This window comes from Mustela nigripes, chromosome 3, assembly GCF_022355385.1.
Source record: "Mustela nigripes isolate SB6536 chromosome 3, MUSNIG.SB6536, whole genome shotgun sequence".
Lineage (NCBI taxonomy): Eukaryota > Metazoa > Chordata > Mammalia > Carnivora > Mustelidae > Mustela > Mustela nigripes.
The window spans coordinates 35,421,723-35,438,901 of NC_081559.1; the positions used below are offsets into that span (position 1 = coordinate 35,421,723).

General features: G+C 43.5%; 1 protein-coding gene across 9 annotated transcripts in view; it reads right to left on the bottom strand.

The window, feature by feature from the left end:
• COL4A4 (collagen type IV alpha 4 chain) overlaps positions 1–17,179 on the bottom strand; it is a 124,075-nt gene that overhangs the window by 88,889 nt on the left and 18,007 nt on the right. For all 9 annotated transcript variants that reach the window (XR_009403044.1, XM_059393614.1, XM_059393612.1 and 6 more), the window contains 2 exons: positions 16,629–16,671; positions 12,310–12,387 (listed from right to left, as the gene is read on the bottom strand). Coding sequence is in view for 8 of the 9 variants with exons in the window: in XM_059393614.1 (XP_059249597.1) it covers positions 12,310–12,387; positions 16,629–16,671 (121 nt within the window). In the remaining variant the exon portion in view is untranslated. The remainder of the gene's footprint in view (positions 1–12,309; positions 12,388–16,628; positions 16,672–17,179) is intronic.

The window sequence follows — 17,179 nt, forward strand, 5'->3', positions numbered from 1 at the left end:
TAAAAAGCCTTTAAAATAAAATAAAACAAGGAATGGTTATTTACATTATTCATCTCTGAACCCCGTGTCCTTCCTCACTGCCCGCCCCCCAACCCTCGCCCTAATCTGTTACACTGACTGCCTTGCCCTTTCTGAATAAGCTCTGTTCTTTCACAGACTTGGTATCCTGTCTCAGAAATGTCCCTCTCACTCCTAAGGTTACCTCTTAGTGCTCCCATGGAAAGACTTTCCAACCTCCTGTCCTCCCCTCACACATCCTTCAGAACTAGATGGTTCTCGAAGATGCTTCTATAATAACACCCCTCGTCTATTAGAGTGACCGTCTCTTTATCCCTCAACCCCACAACTGCTAACCATGAACTTCTGGAGGGCACAGGCTATGTGCCCAAGATTTCGATGATAGGAAGGACAATAAATACTTAATAAAACACAAACAGTGAAATAGTCAATGATTCCACACTGAGGTGAGCAGAGCACAACCTGACACCATGAGCAATGGCCCTAATTGCAACGATATTTGTAACTTCTTCTTCAGATAAAACACAGTGATGTTATACCATCATTTCAACCATATTAAATGGCAAATATAACCCCTACTTTATAGGTGGAAAAACTAGCATAAAGTATTAAATGCTTACTTATTTACAACCATTGGGGAAGACTGTGGTTTGTTTTACTTTTAGCCTTGTTTTTATTTTTCACATTAATAGGTAATTCATTACAGGATAAATTTTTTAAAGAAATACACTAAACCTCGTATCACAATATTAAATCTGTCAGAAAGCTGCTCATGAAATTTTTCCAAACACCAGTCTTTGAAATAGTCATAGCTAGTTCATCTAATTTGTGTAAATAATTTATCCACAGCAATGTAGAGGATAATTCTAATCTCCTTAAACTATTTCATATTTTAAAAAGGGGTCAGTTTAAAAAAACCATAAAGTACAAGTAAATATTTGAGCTCACTCATATATAAGGTTATAATGGAATTAACTTCAGGATGAACAGACATAAATAACAAGCCTGTAAGCGATGTTTCTATAACTAGAGGATCATTAAATAATCAAAAGAATTTTGCATCTTAAAAAAAAGAATTTTAAAGAAATATTTTCCTCCTAACCACGTGCCCTTCACCCAAGAACAACAATATGATATGCAGGGCGCCTGGGTGGCTCAGTGGGTTAAGCCGCTGCCTTCGGCTCAGGTCATGATCTCAGAGTCCTGGGATCGAGTCCCGCATCGGGCTCTCTGCTCAGCGGAGAGCCTGCTTCTCTCTCTCTCTCTCTGCCTGCCTCTCCATCTACTTGTGATTTCTCTCTGTCAAATAAAAAAAAAAAATCTTTTAAAAAAAAAAAAAAAAAAAAAAAAAAAAACAATATGATATGCAGTGGGATTGCTACACTGGATTCAGGCTAGCAAAAAGGAAAAAAGAAATGCCCCATGGAATGACTGACTGACTTTCAGATGTAGTTTCCCTGATGTATCTACTGATCTTTCTTTCTTAATTTCTTAATTTTTTTCTTAATTTTCCTTCCTTCCTTTCCTTCCCTTTCCTTTTTTAAGATTCTTTTTTATTTTTCTTTCTTTCTTTTTTTTTTTTTTTTTTTCTTTTTTTTTCTTCCTTCCTTTCCTTCCCTTTCCTTTTTTAAGATTCTTTTTTTTTTTTCTTTCTTTCTTTTTTTTTCTTTTTTCTTTTCTTTTTTTTTTTTTTTTTGCTACTGTGTGCACAGAAATGCCTTTGTAGCTTATGACTTTCAGTGAGAGACAGCAAAATCAATAAAGATTCCCTGAATCCAGAAATGACCGTTGTTTTGCCCACTGAGGAACCTGCGGAATGCCCTGTGATGCCATAGGTCATCTTCTTCATCCTCGTTGATGGCGTGTCACCGGACCTGCCCTACGTGCCTCTCTCCTGAGGCTGCCAGGAGCAGCAGGCTCCCGGGCCAGCTGTTCAAAGAACGGACAAAGGTGATCGGAGTAGACAGAGTCACCCAGCCCTCTGCGGCCAGGGCATTCCTTTAGGATTCTGTCACCTGTGAATCATCTCTGCCAGGCACGGCTCTTGAGCAAGATGAAGACCAAATCATTATGATTTCACAACTTGGTAGAACAGATCAATAGATGAGAGAATATGTACATTTTTAAAAACCAAAATCTTCCAACTCAGCCTTTTGGGCTGCCACTGATGGGTTTGCTCCCAGGGAGCAAACCCTTTGGGGAATGACAAAAATCTAAGAAACTTGTCATGTTAGCAGTAGGAGGTTTGGGAGAAATAACGACAGATAGACAACTACAAGCCCATACACACTCACACTTCGTCTGCAACAACTTTCTGTTCCTTCCCAACCAGAAGCTGAATCAGTGCAAAGAAGTACAAACGTATGTTTGTTTGTTCATTCATTAGTGAATGAACAATGACTATGAAAGATGTTTTTATTACACAAATTACATACACATTTCCAAATCACCCTCAGTCTCTATGACCATGACAGTGATCATCAAAGTGTCCAGGAAGGGAAGGAATTTGTTTATGGAGTCTGGTCCTGTGCCTGTTACTCTCCAGACCTTGCTTCATTTAATCCATCCACCAACACCGAGAAAAGTGAATTAGTTTTCCCAGGTAGATTAGAAAAGTCTATTTAGGGGTATAACTTACTCAGACACCCATGCCTAGTAGGCTTGCTTCGTACGTGCATCAGTCATTTGCTCCCCAAACCCCTCCTCTTCCCACACCTCAGCCTGGCACAGTGGAGGGTCCCTCCACCAACCCTCACTCACACCACACCTGCAGTGACACGTCCATTGCCTCCAGCCTCGTCTTATTTTTAAACTTAAAAAAAAAAATTATCCCAATGTACTCTATATTCTTTTGTAAAGTTTCTTTAGGAAACAGCAATATTCATCAAATTAACTAAAGGCCTCTATTTTTGTCATTCTCAGATCCTGTCAATCTCAAAACTGTTTTCTAGACCCTTCTTGAACCTTCCTCCCTCACACTCCTCACGTGAGAAGCCAAGCACATCACTCCCAAACTAGCTTCCCTGTCCCGTTCTTCCCAGACCCAACAGATGGCAATTTTTTCCTTCCGTCTATAAGCTCACCACATGGCTGTCAGCTTTCACTTGTTCTCCATGTCCACCCTGTGGCCAAGGCCACCCTACTCTCTTTGACTTAAATCTCATGTGTCTTACTGTCATCCCCCTGCAGAGACTCCCTGTCCTGGTCTTGTCATCTCGCAAGGGCTACCCAAGCACCAGCCCCCCTCCCTTCCTTCACCCTGGGCTTCCACACACTTCTACAGACAACTGTCAACTCCTCTGCAGTCTTCTCTTGCCCCTGTCACTGTTTTCATCACCCACTAAAATGCAGACAGTCTGCCCTTCACCCCCCCCCAGCCTAACCTACTGCCTGTCACTTCCACACCTACACCTTCTGCTCCAATCACACGCATTGCCTGAAGCAATGGCAGCCTTTCTCCATCTGTAGCTCAGACTCAACCTTCCTCCCACCCAAACCATCATGGTGGTGGCGGCAGGGAAGACACTTGTTCTAGGCACCAACACAGCACTGTGCATTCATCTCATGGAATCCTTACATCCATAAAGCAGAAAGCCACCCTATAGCTACTTTTCTGTTTCCCAAATGACGTTACTGAGGCTCAGAGAGACAGAGACCACTTGATTATCGCCTAGGAAAACGAAGATTCAAACTCAGGTCCTCAAACTTCAATTGTCTCTCTCTGCTCTTTTCACCCCAGTTCTGATCAATCTCACTGTTGCACAAACCCTTCTGTCCACCCTAAAATAGCACCTAAAAAGACTCATCACCTATTTTTCATTATGGTTTCATGCATGTTAGTTTAAGGAATATGTGCTTGGGATGATGTCTTCCAGAGAGCTTTTTGGGGCCAGGGATGTGTGCACATTTTATTACCACTCCAGAACCATGGCCACTGCCTGGCACGGTGTACATTCTAAACACGAACTCAGGGAATAGTGAATGGATTAAGACATTCTGATTCAAACACACCATTCAGTGCCACCCATCCTGCCTTTTCCAAGCTTGGCTGTAATTCAAAGAGTGATCCACTAGGTGACACTAGAGCATCACCTAAAGCCTCAAACAGGCCTCCATGAGGAACAGAGCTCTTTAATTAAGCGCCACCAGGTCTAAAGTGCTAGATATCAAGAAGGGTTATAAAAATAAATAACGAAAAGGTGTTATTCAAGGATTACAGTCCAAGGAGACTGGACTGTGGTGGCAGAGTGTCTTCTTGTACCTTCGGATCACCTCACTTGCTAATGAGAGGATAAACTGGTCCATTTGGCCTGGAGTAGCACTGACCTGGGATTCCCAGTCATGTTCTTGAGAGGCTGCATGGTGCGGAGGAAGGAACCCTGCTCTGAGAACCAGAAGGTAGGGCTTCACTGCTGAGCAATAAATAAATCACCTCTTGAACCTGGTTATTGAAGAGTGCCTTCCCCATCTTTAAAAACAGCAGAAGAGCAGCCCGACATACCTCTGCTGTGGAAACTGAATGAAACAGTGTGGGGAGCTCCCAGTGGCCTCCCTGAGGGGCTGGAACCAGCTGACCCCTGCTCTGTTTTCTCAGTATCCCTGCACCTTGTCTTCTCCGTGTTTTCTCCTGTGTCCTCTGTGCCCACGCCCTTCCTCCTGCTGCAGAGAAGCCCCTAGGAGCTCCACAGGGCTGCCCTGGTCTCTTCTCACTTTCTTTAGGGCAAACTTGACCTTTTCCATGGAGTTAATGGCGCCTAATGCTGAACAACCAACCCCTCAACTTCCCTCCCTAGCCCCGACTTCCCTGTGGAGCCCTGACCATATTCAACTGACCTCCAGCTCTACAAATCCAAAATGGGACTTGTAGATCATGCCCTGCAACATGCTCCTTGGTCATACAGCACTCCCGGTACAGCCGTCCGCCCCTCGCCGGCCTACCTCCACTGTCCTCCTCGTTCCTATCCGTCCTGCCTCCCAAATATCCCTGCCACCCATCTGCTTCCCCCACCTCTTCATGCACCCCCTTGCTAAGCAACCGCACCTCCCATCTGGGACGAAAACCTGACAGGTTTTCCCTAACACTGCCCCTTGCCCCCACATACACTCCCTGTATCCTCCAAACAGCAGCAGGAATGATCTCTTTACAACACATATCCAACACGCTTCCACACTCCTCAAAATCCTTCAGAGCCTTCCTTGTTACCTGGAAAGAGCCTGTGCCTGCTTCCCCCCCCCGCCCCCCCCCCCGCCGCACCTCATGTCCCTTCCTCCCTCACCTACTACAGCCAAAGCTTTCCAGCTCCTTATGATTCCTCAAACACGCCAGCCTGTCTCCTTCTCCCTTCAGGACCGAACAGAGGCTGTTCTCTCAGCCCAGACACTTGCAGTGGGCTGAATGGTGTCCACAAGAAGATATGTCTGATCTTAATCCCTATGTTTGTGGAAAGCCCGCAAGATGGCAAACAAGGTGCTGACATTAAGGACCTTGAGAGAAGGAGCTGGTCCTGGATTATCTGACGGGTCCTGGGACACAGAAGAAGATTCGTCACAGATACACAGAGGAGAAGGCGGTGCAGTGTGCAGACAGAGGTTGGAGGGGCAGGGGCACAGGCTGAGGAATGCTGATAGTCGCCATGGAAGCTGGAAGAGGCAGTGGATGGAGCCTCCCTTCTTGCCTATGGAGGGAGTACAGCAATGGCAACACCTTGCCTGTGCCCTTCTGGCTCAAGAACTTTCGAGAAGATACATTTCTCTGGTTTTAAGCCACCAAGCATGTGGTAATTTGTTGTGTCTGCCCTAGGGACTGACAGGACATGGTGCCAGGCCATCACTAGATGACCTCTGATTCCACTATCTCCGCCTCAATCCCCCCCCCTCCCCACCCACTCTCCCAGGGAGAGATCCTTGCTTTCTGTCTGTTCTTACCCTGATGCCCCCCAAGATCCTAACAGTGCCTGGCACTCCTCGGCCACCCAGAAATAATGGCCAACCGTGCATCTTGGTCCCTTCTGCTGGTCTCTGAGTTCCAGACCACAAGGACTTTTTCTTACTCATTAAAGCCTCGTGAAGGCAGGTACAGGGCAAATGCTCAAGGACTATGAATGAATGGGATGAATGAATGGCTATCTGCTGAATGAATTGCAGATGAGCTCCCAGGACGCAGGAATGAAAAAAATTAGCATCTTTGAGACAGAGCTGTTTCCCCCAGGGATTTCTTGGCAATTTACTGAAAATAGTATTTGAAAGGAGAAATCTACTTTAACTTTCTTTGTAATTCAGCATTTTAATTAATTTAGTCAGATGTTACCCTTGCCCTAGAGAGGTTTTCTAGAGCTACAAATTCGTTCTCCTGCGGGGACTATGGCCTGCTTTGGGAAGCACCTGTATTGCTGGCCCTTGTTTCTCACCACCAACAAGACCGTCTCCCCTTTGGCAATGACCTTGATCCTCTCAAGTTCAGCGTAGTCCCCACATTTGCTGAGCTCTGCGGCCGCCTGGCCTCAGCTCATGCTGGGTCGCAGAGCTCAGCAGTCTTCGTTGCTATGGAATTGAACTCCACATGCAGAGGCCAAAGGCTCTGCTGCAAATCACTGGCCATTTAATAAGGTGACTGATCAGGGCAGATACGCCAAAACCTCCCTTCACAACCAAACTGCCACTAGGACTCCCTAGTGAGCTTCGGCACACCTGGCCTGTTTGGAAAAACAACATGTTCTACCACATAATAGCCAAATACAAGCTAGTTTTCTCTCCTGCCTTCTAGCACAAATGCTAGATTTAGAGAGAGAGAGAGCTCTGTCAGCATACTGAAAGTCGTGTTAGTTGAAGTCATTCTTGTATATGGACACAAGCCACTACTGTAACTTCTACCATGATTATTAATAGACCAAATAGTATAAAATGATTGACATGTGTCCTCACTCTCCCCACTTGGTTTCCCACGCCCTGCTCAGAAATATTCCCTCCAGCCTCTGCAACTGAAGATCTATTCTGTTCACTTCTGCAAATTTTTCATTCTTCAGAAATCAAGGTTACTATTCCTGACAGGGGAACATTTAACAAGCAAAGCCAAAGTCATAAACAGCTGGTGAGCTAAATTGTACTGGGGAATTTGTTCTGTAGACACTATATTTTCTCCAGTTCTGGGTCCTGATGCCTTTCCGTGACAAATGCACTATATGTAGCTCCCTAAGTTCCCCGAAGCCAATATCCCTTCCTGGGGCCCCTCCTTCGAGTTACCTGCTGTCCCCTAAAAGCCCCCGAGACTTCCATCAGGCCTGGCTTCATGTCTCAGAGAATTCTCCAACAGAGACAACATGAGCTAGGGAGTGCATTCTTGGAAGAGAAAGATCAAATTTGTCAGTTGTCATTGGAATTGGCCTACACCAAAATATAGCATAAGTGAGTTATGGGAACTTTGGGATCTAATACTAATTGCTCTGTACCATTTATCAGGCTACAGTGTACTAGAATACAGCTGTGTGAGGGATAAAGAGATAGAGTTCTAGAACTTTGTGTGCAAATAATTTAACAATAAAAAATGTTAATAATTAAAATCCCCCAAGCAAATTCCATTTTTATCATGGAATGCAGGCTCTTAGGAGTGTGTGGGACAAATGAATGAGATTGTGGGGGAAAATACTTGTACATTATTTGTGATTTAAAATCCCCACAGGAAACACTGATTTGCTAATGTGTGATTTTAGCTTTCAAACCGCAAAAACTAAGACAGGTCTTGAGTTTTAAGCTCTTTGACCCCTTGTATAAAAACCACCAAACTATAAAGTTCTTATTATAACAGTTAACAGTTCAATAGCGGCTAGACTCCCTTGAACAAAAGACAGTATGGACATATATTTTATTTTGGAAAAAGTTGTAGAAAGAGTCTTTAGTATCCTTCTAGTTACTAAAGTGGAACTTGTAAAAGGTCCCATCCTATTCTGTAAAGACACATAATTTCCCCTGCAAGAAGGCAGCCATCAAAAACATGAAGATTCCTCTGCTGAAATTAGTAAAGAAAACCTTAAAATCTTGCCCAATGCCACCTCATTCATGTCCTTAAAGAGGGACTACCATGAAGTTAGGGGAGATGTTAGGGCATAGTTGCAGAATATTTTGGAAGCCGATTATATAGCTGATACACGTAAAAGGCCACGCCCACATCACAGAACCTGAGCCTGTTAGGGCTGGGAGGGACAGGATCAGCCCCACAGGACAAACACTTATTTCCCAGCTGAGACTCTGAACCCCAAAGAAGAAGCCATAGGCATTCCAATCTCCCACCCTCCACCTGGAGCTCTTTCCAGAATGGTCCTGAGCCCTTAAAGGGCTGTTGGCTGCCACTGCTTCAGGCACTTATTTCTGGCCCTTCCTGAAACCACAAGAGAATTTGAATTTACATGAGATTATGCATTTAGTAACAGGCTTAAAGATGCACGTGTGTAGGTGTGGGGAGGATTGGGGTGAGGGGCTCCCTGCTAATTCTGATCCCCCACTTCAGATATGGTAGGTGTCCCTGCAGGCATGCTCTGGCACAGCATGGCTACCCACGCAGGATCCCGATCCTGCCCAGGCTGGAGTCTGGTTTTAACGTATTTGATTTATGACTAACTGCCTTAATGTGCCATGTAACGTTATCATCTCGAAGCCGTACAAGAAACCGACCCCAGTTCTTAAGGGGTGAAACACAAGTAAGCAGCTTCAATTCTAGGGTGTCCACTGTGGTCCAGGAGTCAACATCAACACTGTATGTGTGTCCAAATGAGCACCTTGAAGGAGGGCGAGGAGGGGGTGCTTATGATCTCAGCAAGAGGGTCAAGGGCATCCATGCTCACACCCAAACAGAGCTGTAGGTCCGAACAGTGAGGGAAGAGAACGGGGTCCCCACCAGGGGCATCGGTACTGGCTGGGGGGAGTTGGAGGGGATGCCTTGGGAGGGCTGGGGTCTCCACAGAGCTCCTCTGGGGAGGGCAGGAAAGACAGAGGCTGAGTGCAAATGGGAAGACATTCCAGAAAGGGGTAGGCAGGTGAGAAGGTTCAGATTATGCTCAAGGGAGTGAGTGGCTCAACAGATGCAGCTGGGGCGGGGCGGGGCGGGGGTGGGGAAGGAAGCAGCAGGAATGGCTGGTGGAAAAACACGGTGAAGCTAGACTAGGGGCCTTCACGGTCCATGGTTGCAGCTGAACTTCACTTTGTCAGAACTGTCAGTCCTTGGTTCCCTGACCCAGATACGCCCCAGCTCCACCTCAAACTCCCACGTGGGTCCCCGGTTCCAGCCCTAACCCCCGGTCTTTCCAGGGCACAGGGCCGGCCTGGCTTCCCAGCAGTTGCTCCAGACACAGCAGTTCTGATCGGGGCTTAAACTACTCACTCGGGCATTCACCCCGAAAAGGGGAATAATTTGCTTCTGAGGAACGCCTGGCTGGCAGGCTCTGCTCCCTTAGGCGGCTCCTCAACCCTCCGAAAGGGGGTCTATTATTGTTTCTCTAGCCCCCCTTGAGCTGTCACCGCAGCCTGGAGATGGTATGTGAGTTGGCTGACTGCTGAGCCCTCGGTAGCCCTCACACCCATACCACCTCCCAGTTATGCGCCAGCCGAGCTCCCAGACTCCCAGCTGGAAACCGCCGCCAGCAACTCGCAGCCTGCGCGAGGGGGCCATCTAGCTGGAAAGGGCAGAGGTGGAGCGGTGTGCATTCTGCTCTCCCTGACCACCCAGGAACGGGGACACAGACCGCAGAGTGCAGCCCGTCCCGTCAGCCCTCGCAACCCCTGGCCCCAGACACTGCGTTATGGGACGTCAGGTGCAGTGCTGGTGACTGCTGAACATCCCAGGAAACACAAGAGAAAGGACTAATGGTGGGAATACAAGGAAACCGAGGCTCAGGTGCCCTGGGCTCACAAAGTTATGACGAAGGTCTGGTGTTTGAATCTGAGCGTCATCATCCCCTCGTGATTGTCCAACGCTGCAACTGAAGTCAGCTACCAGGGCGGTTCTCCTGCCTCTTCCACACACTAGCAATTGGAAATTCAGGTGCTTTGCAGGGAAACATGAAACTATGTGTCAAAGCAGCCTCACCGAGCTGTGGCAGCGATCGATCGAGCAGGGTTTCCCAACCTCAGCACAGTGGGCGTTTGGAGATGGGTAAGTTTTGGGGTAGGGGCTGGCCCATGCGTGGCAGGTGCTGAGCACCACCCTGGGGCCTGTACCCACTAGACACCAGTAGCGCCCCCTGACCCAGCTGTGATAACCAAACAAGTCTCTCTAGACATCACTAAATGTCCCCACTAAAAATAACTCTCAGCCTCATTTAAATCAGAGCTTTATCCAAGCAACTGTTCCTCTTTGTTTTCTGGTGCCCCTGTCCCCTTCCTCTCCTAAAGCTGATCGATCCATTTTTCTTGGGTCTCAAACTCAAAGGGTCTTAACATTTAGGTGCACTGGTTTCGTTTTCTTCTCATTTACATGGTCTTCATATGCTTTCATTAAAAAATTTTCACATGAAATCCAGGCTTCCTCCATCCCCAAATAACGTGTACGTTTATGTAAAAGAGGCTTAAGTACTTCCTAGTTTGCTAGCTTTAGACATCCTTAGTTCTTAAAAGAATTTTTTATTGAGCTATGATTGACATATAGGATTATGTTAGTTTCAGGTATAGAGCATCAAAATCTGATACATGTGTATATTGCAAAATGATCACCATGACGCATTTCCTTAGCATCTCTCATCACACAGCTACTGTTTTTTTTTCTTTTCCCCTTGGGATGAAAACTTTTAAGATCTACTCTCAGCAACTTTCAAATATACAAAACGGTATTTTGAACTATAGTCTCCATGCTCTACAGTATTTTCCCAGGACTTATTTATTTTAAAACTAGAAGTTTGCCCCTTTTGTTTTTAAATGATATCATGAAGGCAACTTGGAAAAGCTCAAGATAAACTCTGAGCGCCAAAGCTTGGGAAGTACTAAAAAAAAAAAAACAATGCGTCTTGAACAGAAAGGGACTTGCCAGAGCAGAAGCTCAATAGGGTGGCAGCTTTCAGGGATAGAGCTGAACAGAGAAGCCTCTGACATACTGCCCATGTATTGTGTGCAGATAGAATGAAGCTGTGGGAAAATATAAGGTCCCTTCTCTTAGGAGATGTTTTGCATCCTTGTAGACTGATCTTTACTGAATTGTGCTTTTTGAGTGTCATGCTCTATAGGATTGATATGGACACGTTCCAACAGAACCATTGCTCTGACTCAAAAAAACCTGAAGTTTCTGAAGCATGCACTTTTCTTGTAAGATTGTGGGAGTATTTTAAATCAGAAGAATTGTTTGATCTAATGCTTCAGCACAAATGAGTTAGTGGGCGGCCAACTGCTGCTGTCAGAATATAAGGGAGGAAGTCCATAAATGTTCAAATGACCTGAAACACAGTAGCTACGAGGCCTATTGTGCATGGCAGGATAGAGAATCTTGCATAGTCACCCAGGGGGCCATCCCGGGTGGACTTGATCAAGACATTAAACCTCTCTGAGCTTTTATCTTCTGCATGATAAGATGGTAAGAGAGTTGTCATGAGGAGCCAGAGAGCTGAAGAACTTTCAGAACAGAACAGTGCCTGGCACAGGAGAAGCAGCTATCACTTCAACTATAGAATTCTATTCCATGTGATCTCAATAGATGTTATCCAAAAAACAGTCTTGTAGTCAAATGTCCGGATATACCACTTTAAGTAAGATTAAAAAAGCCTTCTTTCCCCCCTCACTGCAGTACTTCTCAGAGCCTTTAAAATGTTGATATGCAACCTGAGTTTCAAGATGGTGGTGTCCAAGTATAGACCATTTGACACGAGGACCCTTTTTGCATAAGGCAGTTCACAAGACTAGAAAACACTGGGTGAATCACAGCTTGCATTTCCAAGCATGACACATAGTGTAATATAATTGGGATCTCTTATCAGGATATACAGAACTTTAATTGTGAAACCTATCAACACTGACAATTACCAGAACATGCTAAGAATCTGCGACTCCTTAGTATGAAGCATTCACAAAACCTCAAATTCCAGTATGCTGTCCATGTGGGTCTTTTTCAAAATGTTAGTATGGTAGGGACACCTAATAAGAGATCTACCTTTGCCACAAATTTTTAAGTGAATATTATATTACTGTCGGTTGTAGGAAGATGTTGTACAGCAGATCTCTAGAGTGTACTCACCTTGCACAACTAAAACTTTATGCCCTTTGATTAGCAACTCCCCATCTCTCCCTCCCACCAACCATGCAGATTTTTACATCACTTACCCGAGACCCTTTTTCAGGAAAGCACTGGCACACTGTGCAATCTCTTCCTCCGCAAGGACCCACAAACTTCTTTCCACTCTGGAAAGTGAAGCATCTGGTTTAGTAAAGCAATATTCTTCACTTAGCTAGGTACCTGTTGTGTACATTATAACAAACACCTTGCTTTCTCTAACCCATGAGAATTCCACAGTATACTTTGAACTTTGGATCTGTGAAAAGAAAAGGCTAATGTTGATATATAAAAAGGCAAAGAAATTACACTGTGGCTTGATAAGAGGGAAGATGATTATGCGAGCAAAATAAAAGTTCATGTGAGCTAGCATTAAAAAGAAAGAAAAAAAAAGCCTGCTTCTGAACCCACTTTTCACTGGCCAAAATCTTCTGTAATGTCTCTCTCCTAGCAAGATATCACTTACTAAGTTGTGCATAATCTTAGAGTATAAGTTATATGGTTAGGAAAACTAAGCACACAATGGTGTCTCACTTAGATTATAAATTGGCCTGCTTTTTAGGACCCTCTTGCTTCCCCTCCAAGAACGCTGAGTCCTTCCTGGTCACTGCTATAGTCACAGCTGTGGACTTCATGTGACAACTGTTTCCTGCAAGTTGCTGAAACTCCAAGAAGGGTCTTCTAATGTGTCTCTCAACCAGAAAGCTCTTGAATTTGAATCATTTGGGCACTTTCTCCACTTCTCCCTAACTTCCCTCCAAAATTTTCATTAAGAGTTACTCCACACTCACATATTTTCTTAATGTTCATGCTTCCTCCAAACACACACACACACACACACACACACACACACACACACATCCCTTGGGAAGAATCAGCGCCTTGTTCCCACAAATCCTCATTGTCTATATCCAGAGTCATCTGTCACTTCGGTACAAAAGCATAATCCTAGAGTAACTGTTTCCATAAATTGACCCCTTAACAACAGAACAGCCACCATGAGGCACTTGCAGTTGACAATGGACGCTGAGCATTCCTTCAGAGCCTGGGGCCGTGAATTGGGAGGGAATAGTGACAAAAGCAGCTCCAGATGCTAGGAGCTGAGAGTGTGGATAGGAAAATCAGAAGGGCACCAGGGATAAACTTCCCCTAGTTCATCATCTTGCTGGTCCAGGCCTCACTGCAACTCTTATGTATTAACCATACATTTCTATGATTGATAGATCTTTTACACCCAAGGCTATAAATTTAAGCTTTTATGTCAAAGTACGGCGGGGAACATTAAAACATTTGAACCAATAGTTCTGATGGAGAGACCTCTATACATACATACACAACTATGTGCATAAGCATATATGTAAATACATCTGAGTAGTGTACATAGGAATATATACATGTGTATACATACACATGTGTATATGAATATGTGTATGGGAGGGAAAAGAGTCTATCCAAAATGCATTTTTTTCAATCACACAATTTAGACCTCTTTTTTATGGGAAAATACGCTCAGAGGCAATCCAAAAAAAATAAAAAAAACTTTAAATTGAGCATTAATAAAAAAGACATTATTATAAACAAAACTCCTTAGGGTCATTGAAAGTATATAAGAATGTAAACCTTGACAAGAGTTAAGTTAAAGAATGTATTTGAAGTTTCAGAAATATATACCTCTTGAGGGTTGAGTCACACTGTTATCTATGAATGCAGAAACATCAATTTCAAAACTCTGATAAGGTGAAAAAAAAATGAAATAGGCCAGGTCCAGGACAGCATGAAAACACATAAAATAACTAGTCTGAACACTTGGGTTCACTTAAGGTTGGGATTCATTACTATGTGTTCAGTGGGATATCAAAACAACCAGAAAAAGAAGGCTGGCTGATTAGCTGGCTTGATAATAAAGGCAAGTTTGTTCTCTTATTGTTTGTTTGTTTTGGCTTTTTTTTTTTTTTTAACTTAACTGTGTGCCAAGCATCACAGAGATGTTTGTAGCAAAATTACATTTCAGGAAATTATCATTTTAAAATAAATTAGATAAGTTAGCAGATTCTAGTAAAGAAAAAGAAATAGTTGCATATAAAGCTTTGATACTGATAAGAGAAAAGGCAAGAGATAATTTCAGTCTCTGAAGTTCTTCTACGTTACTTGTTTCCCAATAAATGCCACCTTAAAAGGGGGAGGCATTTGTAAAAGAAGAAGCTGCATCTCAAAAACAGATCGTGTCAACCCATTTGAAAAAGATAAAGACCATACCCCAGACAAGGCAACATTTAATGTATAAACCATATTCACCAGGAACACACTGGCATTCTCAAAAACTAATGTTCCTCTTCAAAAAGGAAAATGGAAAAGTTCCTATCCGTTTTATCTCAGATATTTTTAAACAAATTTATCTTGAATAAAAGGTTTAAGAAGTTATTAATTTCTAGATTAATAACCAGTCCTACATTTCTGCCTCTATTTTTTTCTTTTTTTAAAAAACAACATTTGCACAAAAACTAAAAGTTCAAATAGGGCAAAAGGATAATGGAAGAAGAAATCTTCTTTTCCAACTCAGGAGAGGCAGTCACTGTTCTCACTCAGGGTCTGGATAGTTAAAAGCATGTTCATGCCATGATCACATACACACACACGCACAAACATATGTGCACACAAGTAAACATACACACACACATGTACAAACATGCAGACATACACATGCACACACAAACCCACGTGTACACCCAGGCATATGTACGTACACACAGATGCATTCTTTGGCCACTTTGGTCTTGTTTTATTTTAACCCAAAGGGTGTATTTCTCTGTACCTTTCTGTTTTCTTAATCAGACATCTTCAAAATCATTCCAATTTAACAGAACCCCTCTCCATCGCATGAAGTACCATAGCTTGTTTAACCAGACCTTCTTGATGGGTGTTTAGCTATCTCACGTCTCTTGTTACTCAACGCTCCCGAGAAGCCAGTGTTCTTGGGCATTTTCTTTATGCCCAAGTCAGTATAAATATATATGACAAATTCCAAAAAGGAAAATACCTGTGTTCAACAGGATTATACATTTGCAATTCGGATGGATAATGCCAAGTTGCCTTCCATAGCTACTGCATTGATTTACATCACCACCTTTCAAACCCAACTACAGTATAAGCTACTTTTGGGGCAATATCTCTAAAACCTCTGTACAGCACAACCCACTAGGAGGGTCCAGGCTAGAACAGTCTGGTTCAAGAATTTTATTCACTCATACAGAGCATAAGAAACAAAGGAAGTGAGGGGCGCCTGGGTGGCTCAGTGGGTTAAAGCCTCTGCCTTCGGCTCAGGTCATGATCCCAGGGTCCTGGGATCCAGCCTCACATCGGGCTCTCTGCTCAGCAGGGAGCCTTCCTCCTCCTCTCTCTTTCTGCCTGCCTCTCTCCCTACTTGTGGTCTGTCTGTCAAATAAATAAAAATCTTTAAAAAACTAAAAATAAAAATAATTTAAAAAAAAGAAAAAGAAACAAAGGAAGTGAAATTTAAGACTGTAGACTCTTACAATAGGGAAAAAATAATGTAATACAGAAATAAACATGGAGAAATCAGGTAAAAAAAAAATCCAGATATATAATTTTCAGTGGGTTTCCATTCATTATTTCAGATGAGGCTCTCAAATGCGTGTGAACTATGACTGCTTGGGGAGAGCTTCTGATTCCCTTGACGCCTGTGCTTTCTGTTCCTGACTGGTAGGAAAAGAACAACAGAAGGCAACTTCCTATTTTAACTGGCTTTGAAAAGACCTATGTTATTAACTTAAATAATCACAGAAATTAGATTGGATAAATCCAAGCTAGAGAGGATGCACAAATGGAGATGTGCTCTATAGTGACTAAACCCATGCAGCTGTCTCAAGGTCTACCTTACAGGGGGTCCATGGTGTGATTTCCCAGAAACGCCTGGGGTGGGGTTTAGTAATTCTGATTCCTCAGTGAGGAAGCAGAAGAAAGAGATCTTGTTACAGAATATTCTAGGCTTCTCTTTCTCCAGAGTCAAAATGTTCACATTTAATCTTATATTTCTTGATTTAATCTTGAAGTGACCCAGCAGCTTCCTGCCCCTCTCCAACAACAACAACAACAAAACAAAACAAAAAATAAACAAAACAAAACAGATTTTAACAAAAGATTATGTCATAAAATAAAGAAATCTCCAATATGTTGGCAATTATTTGCTAAGTAGTCTTGACTATAAAATAGAAAAGAAACCTCAGAGTTCCCCTAGCCCAACCCTTCACTTTGCAGATGAGAAAGCAGAGTCCCACCGAGTGACTTGTTTGAAACAAAAAGATTTATAATGAGAGTAATGCATGCAATTAGAGTTAATTAATGTACTTACCCCATATACATGTTGTACAGAAAAGAGGATGAACATAAGTGACCTATGAAATAGCAAAAAAAGGAGATTAATTTAAACTGTTCATTTTCATGCAAAACAAACCAAACAGAGAAAGAACAAAGGAATAAATCCCAGAAAGCTTCTTTTTATTTCTAATAGGCAGCTGTCATCTGTGACAAGATAAATGTTATCCTCTCTCTGGATGTCATCATTACCTCCCCTCTTGCTAATCAGTCAAGAAGTACTCACAGCCATTTAGTGGGGTCCCCACTGGGTCTGGGGTCCTGGGGATACCCTGAAGGTGAGACCCAGATAAGTAGCTGGGGGAAGAGGGGCGACTCTCTGAATGAAATGCAGAGGAGTGAAGGAAGGAGGCAGCTTTGTTCAGAGACAGTGCAAAGACCAGTGTACCCTGGATGACATGAAGGGGAACCAACTGGAAGGAGGGAGGAGGGAAGAAAACCTATCTGGACTGGGGAGATGGTTTGGAAGGGAAGGAAAATAATATGAACCAGTTAGGGAAGAGCTAAGTAGTTCAGATGGTCTCCTCC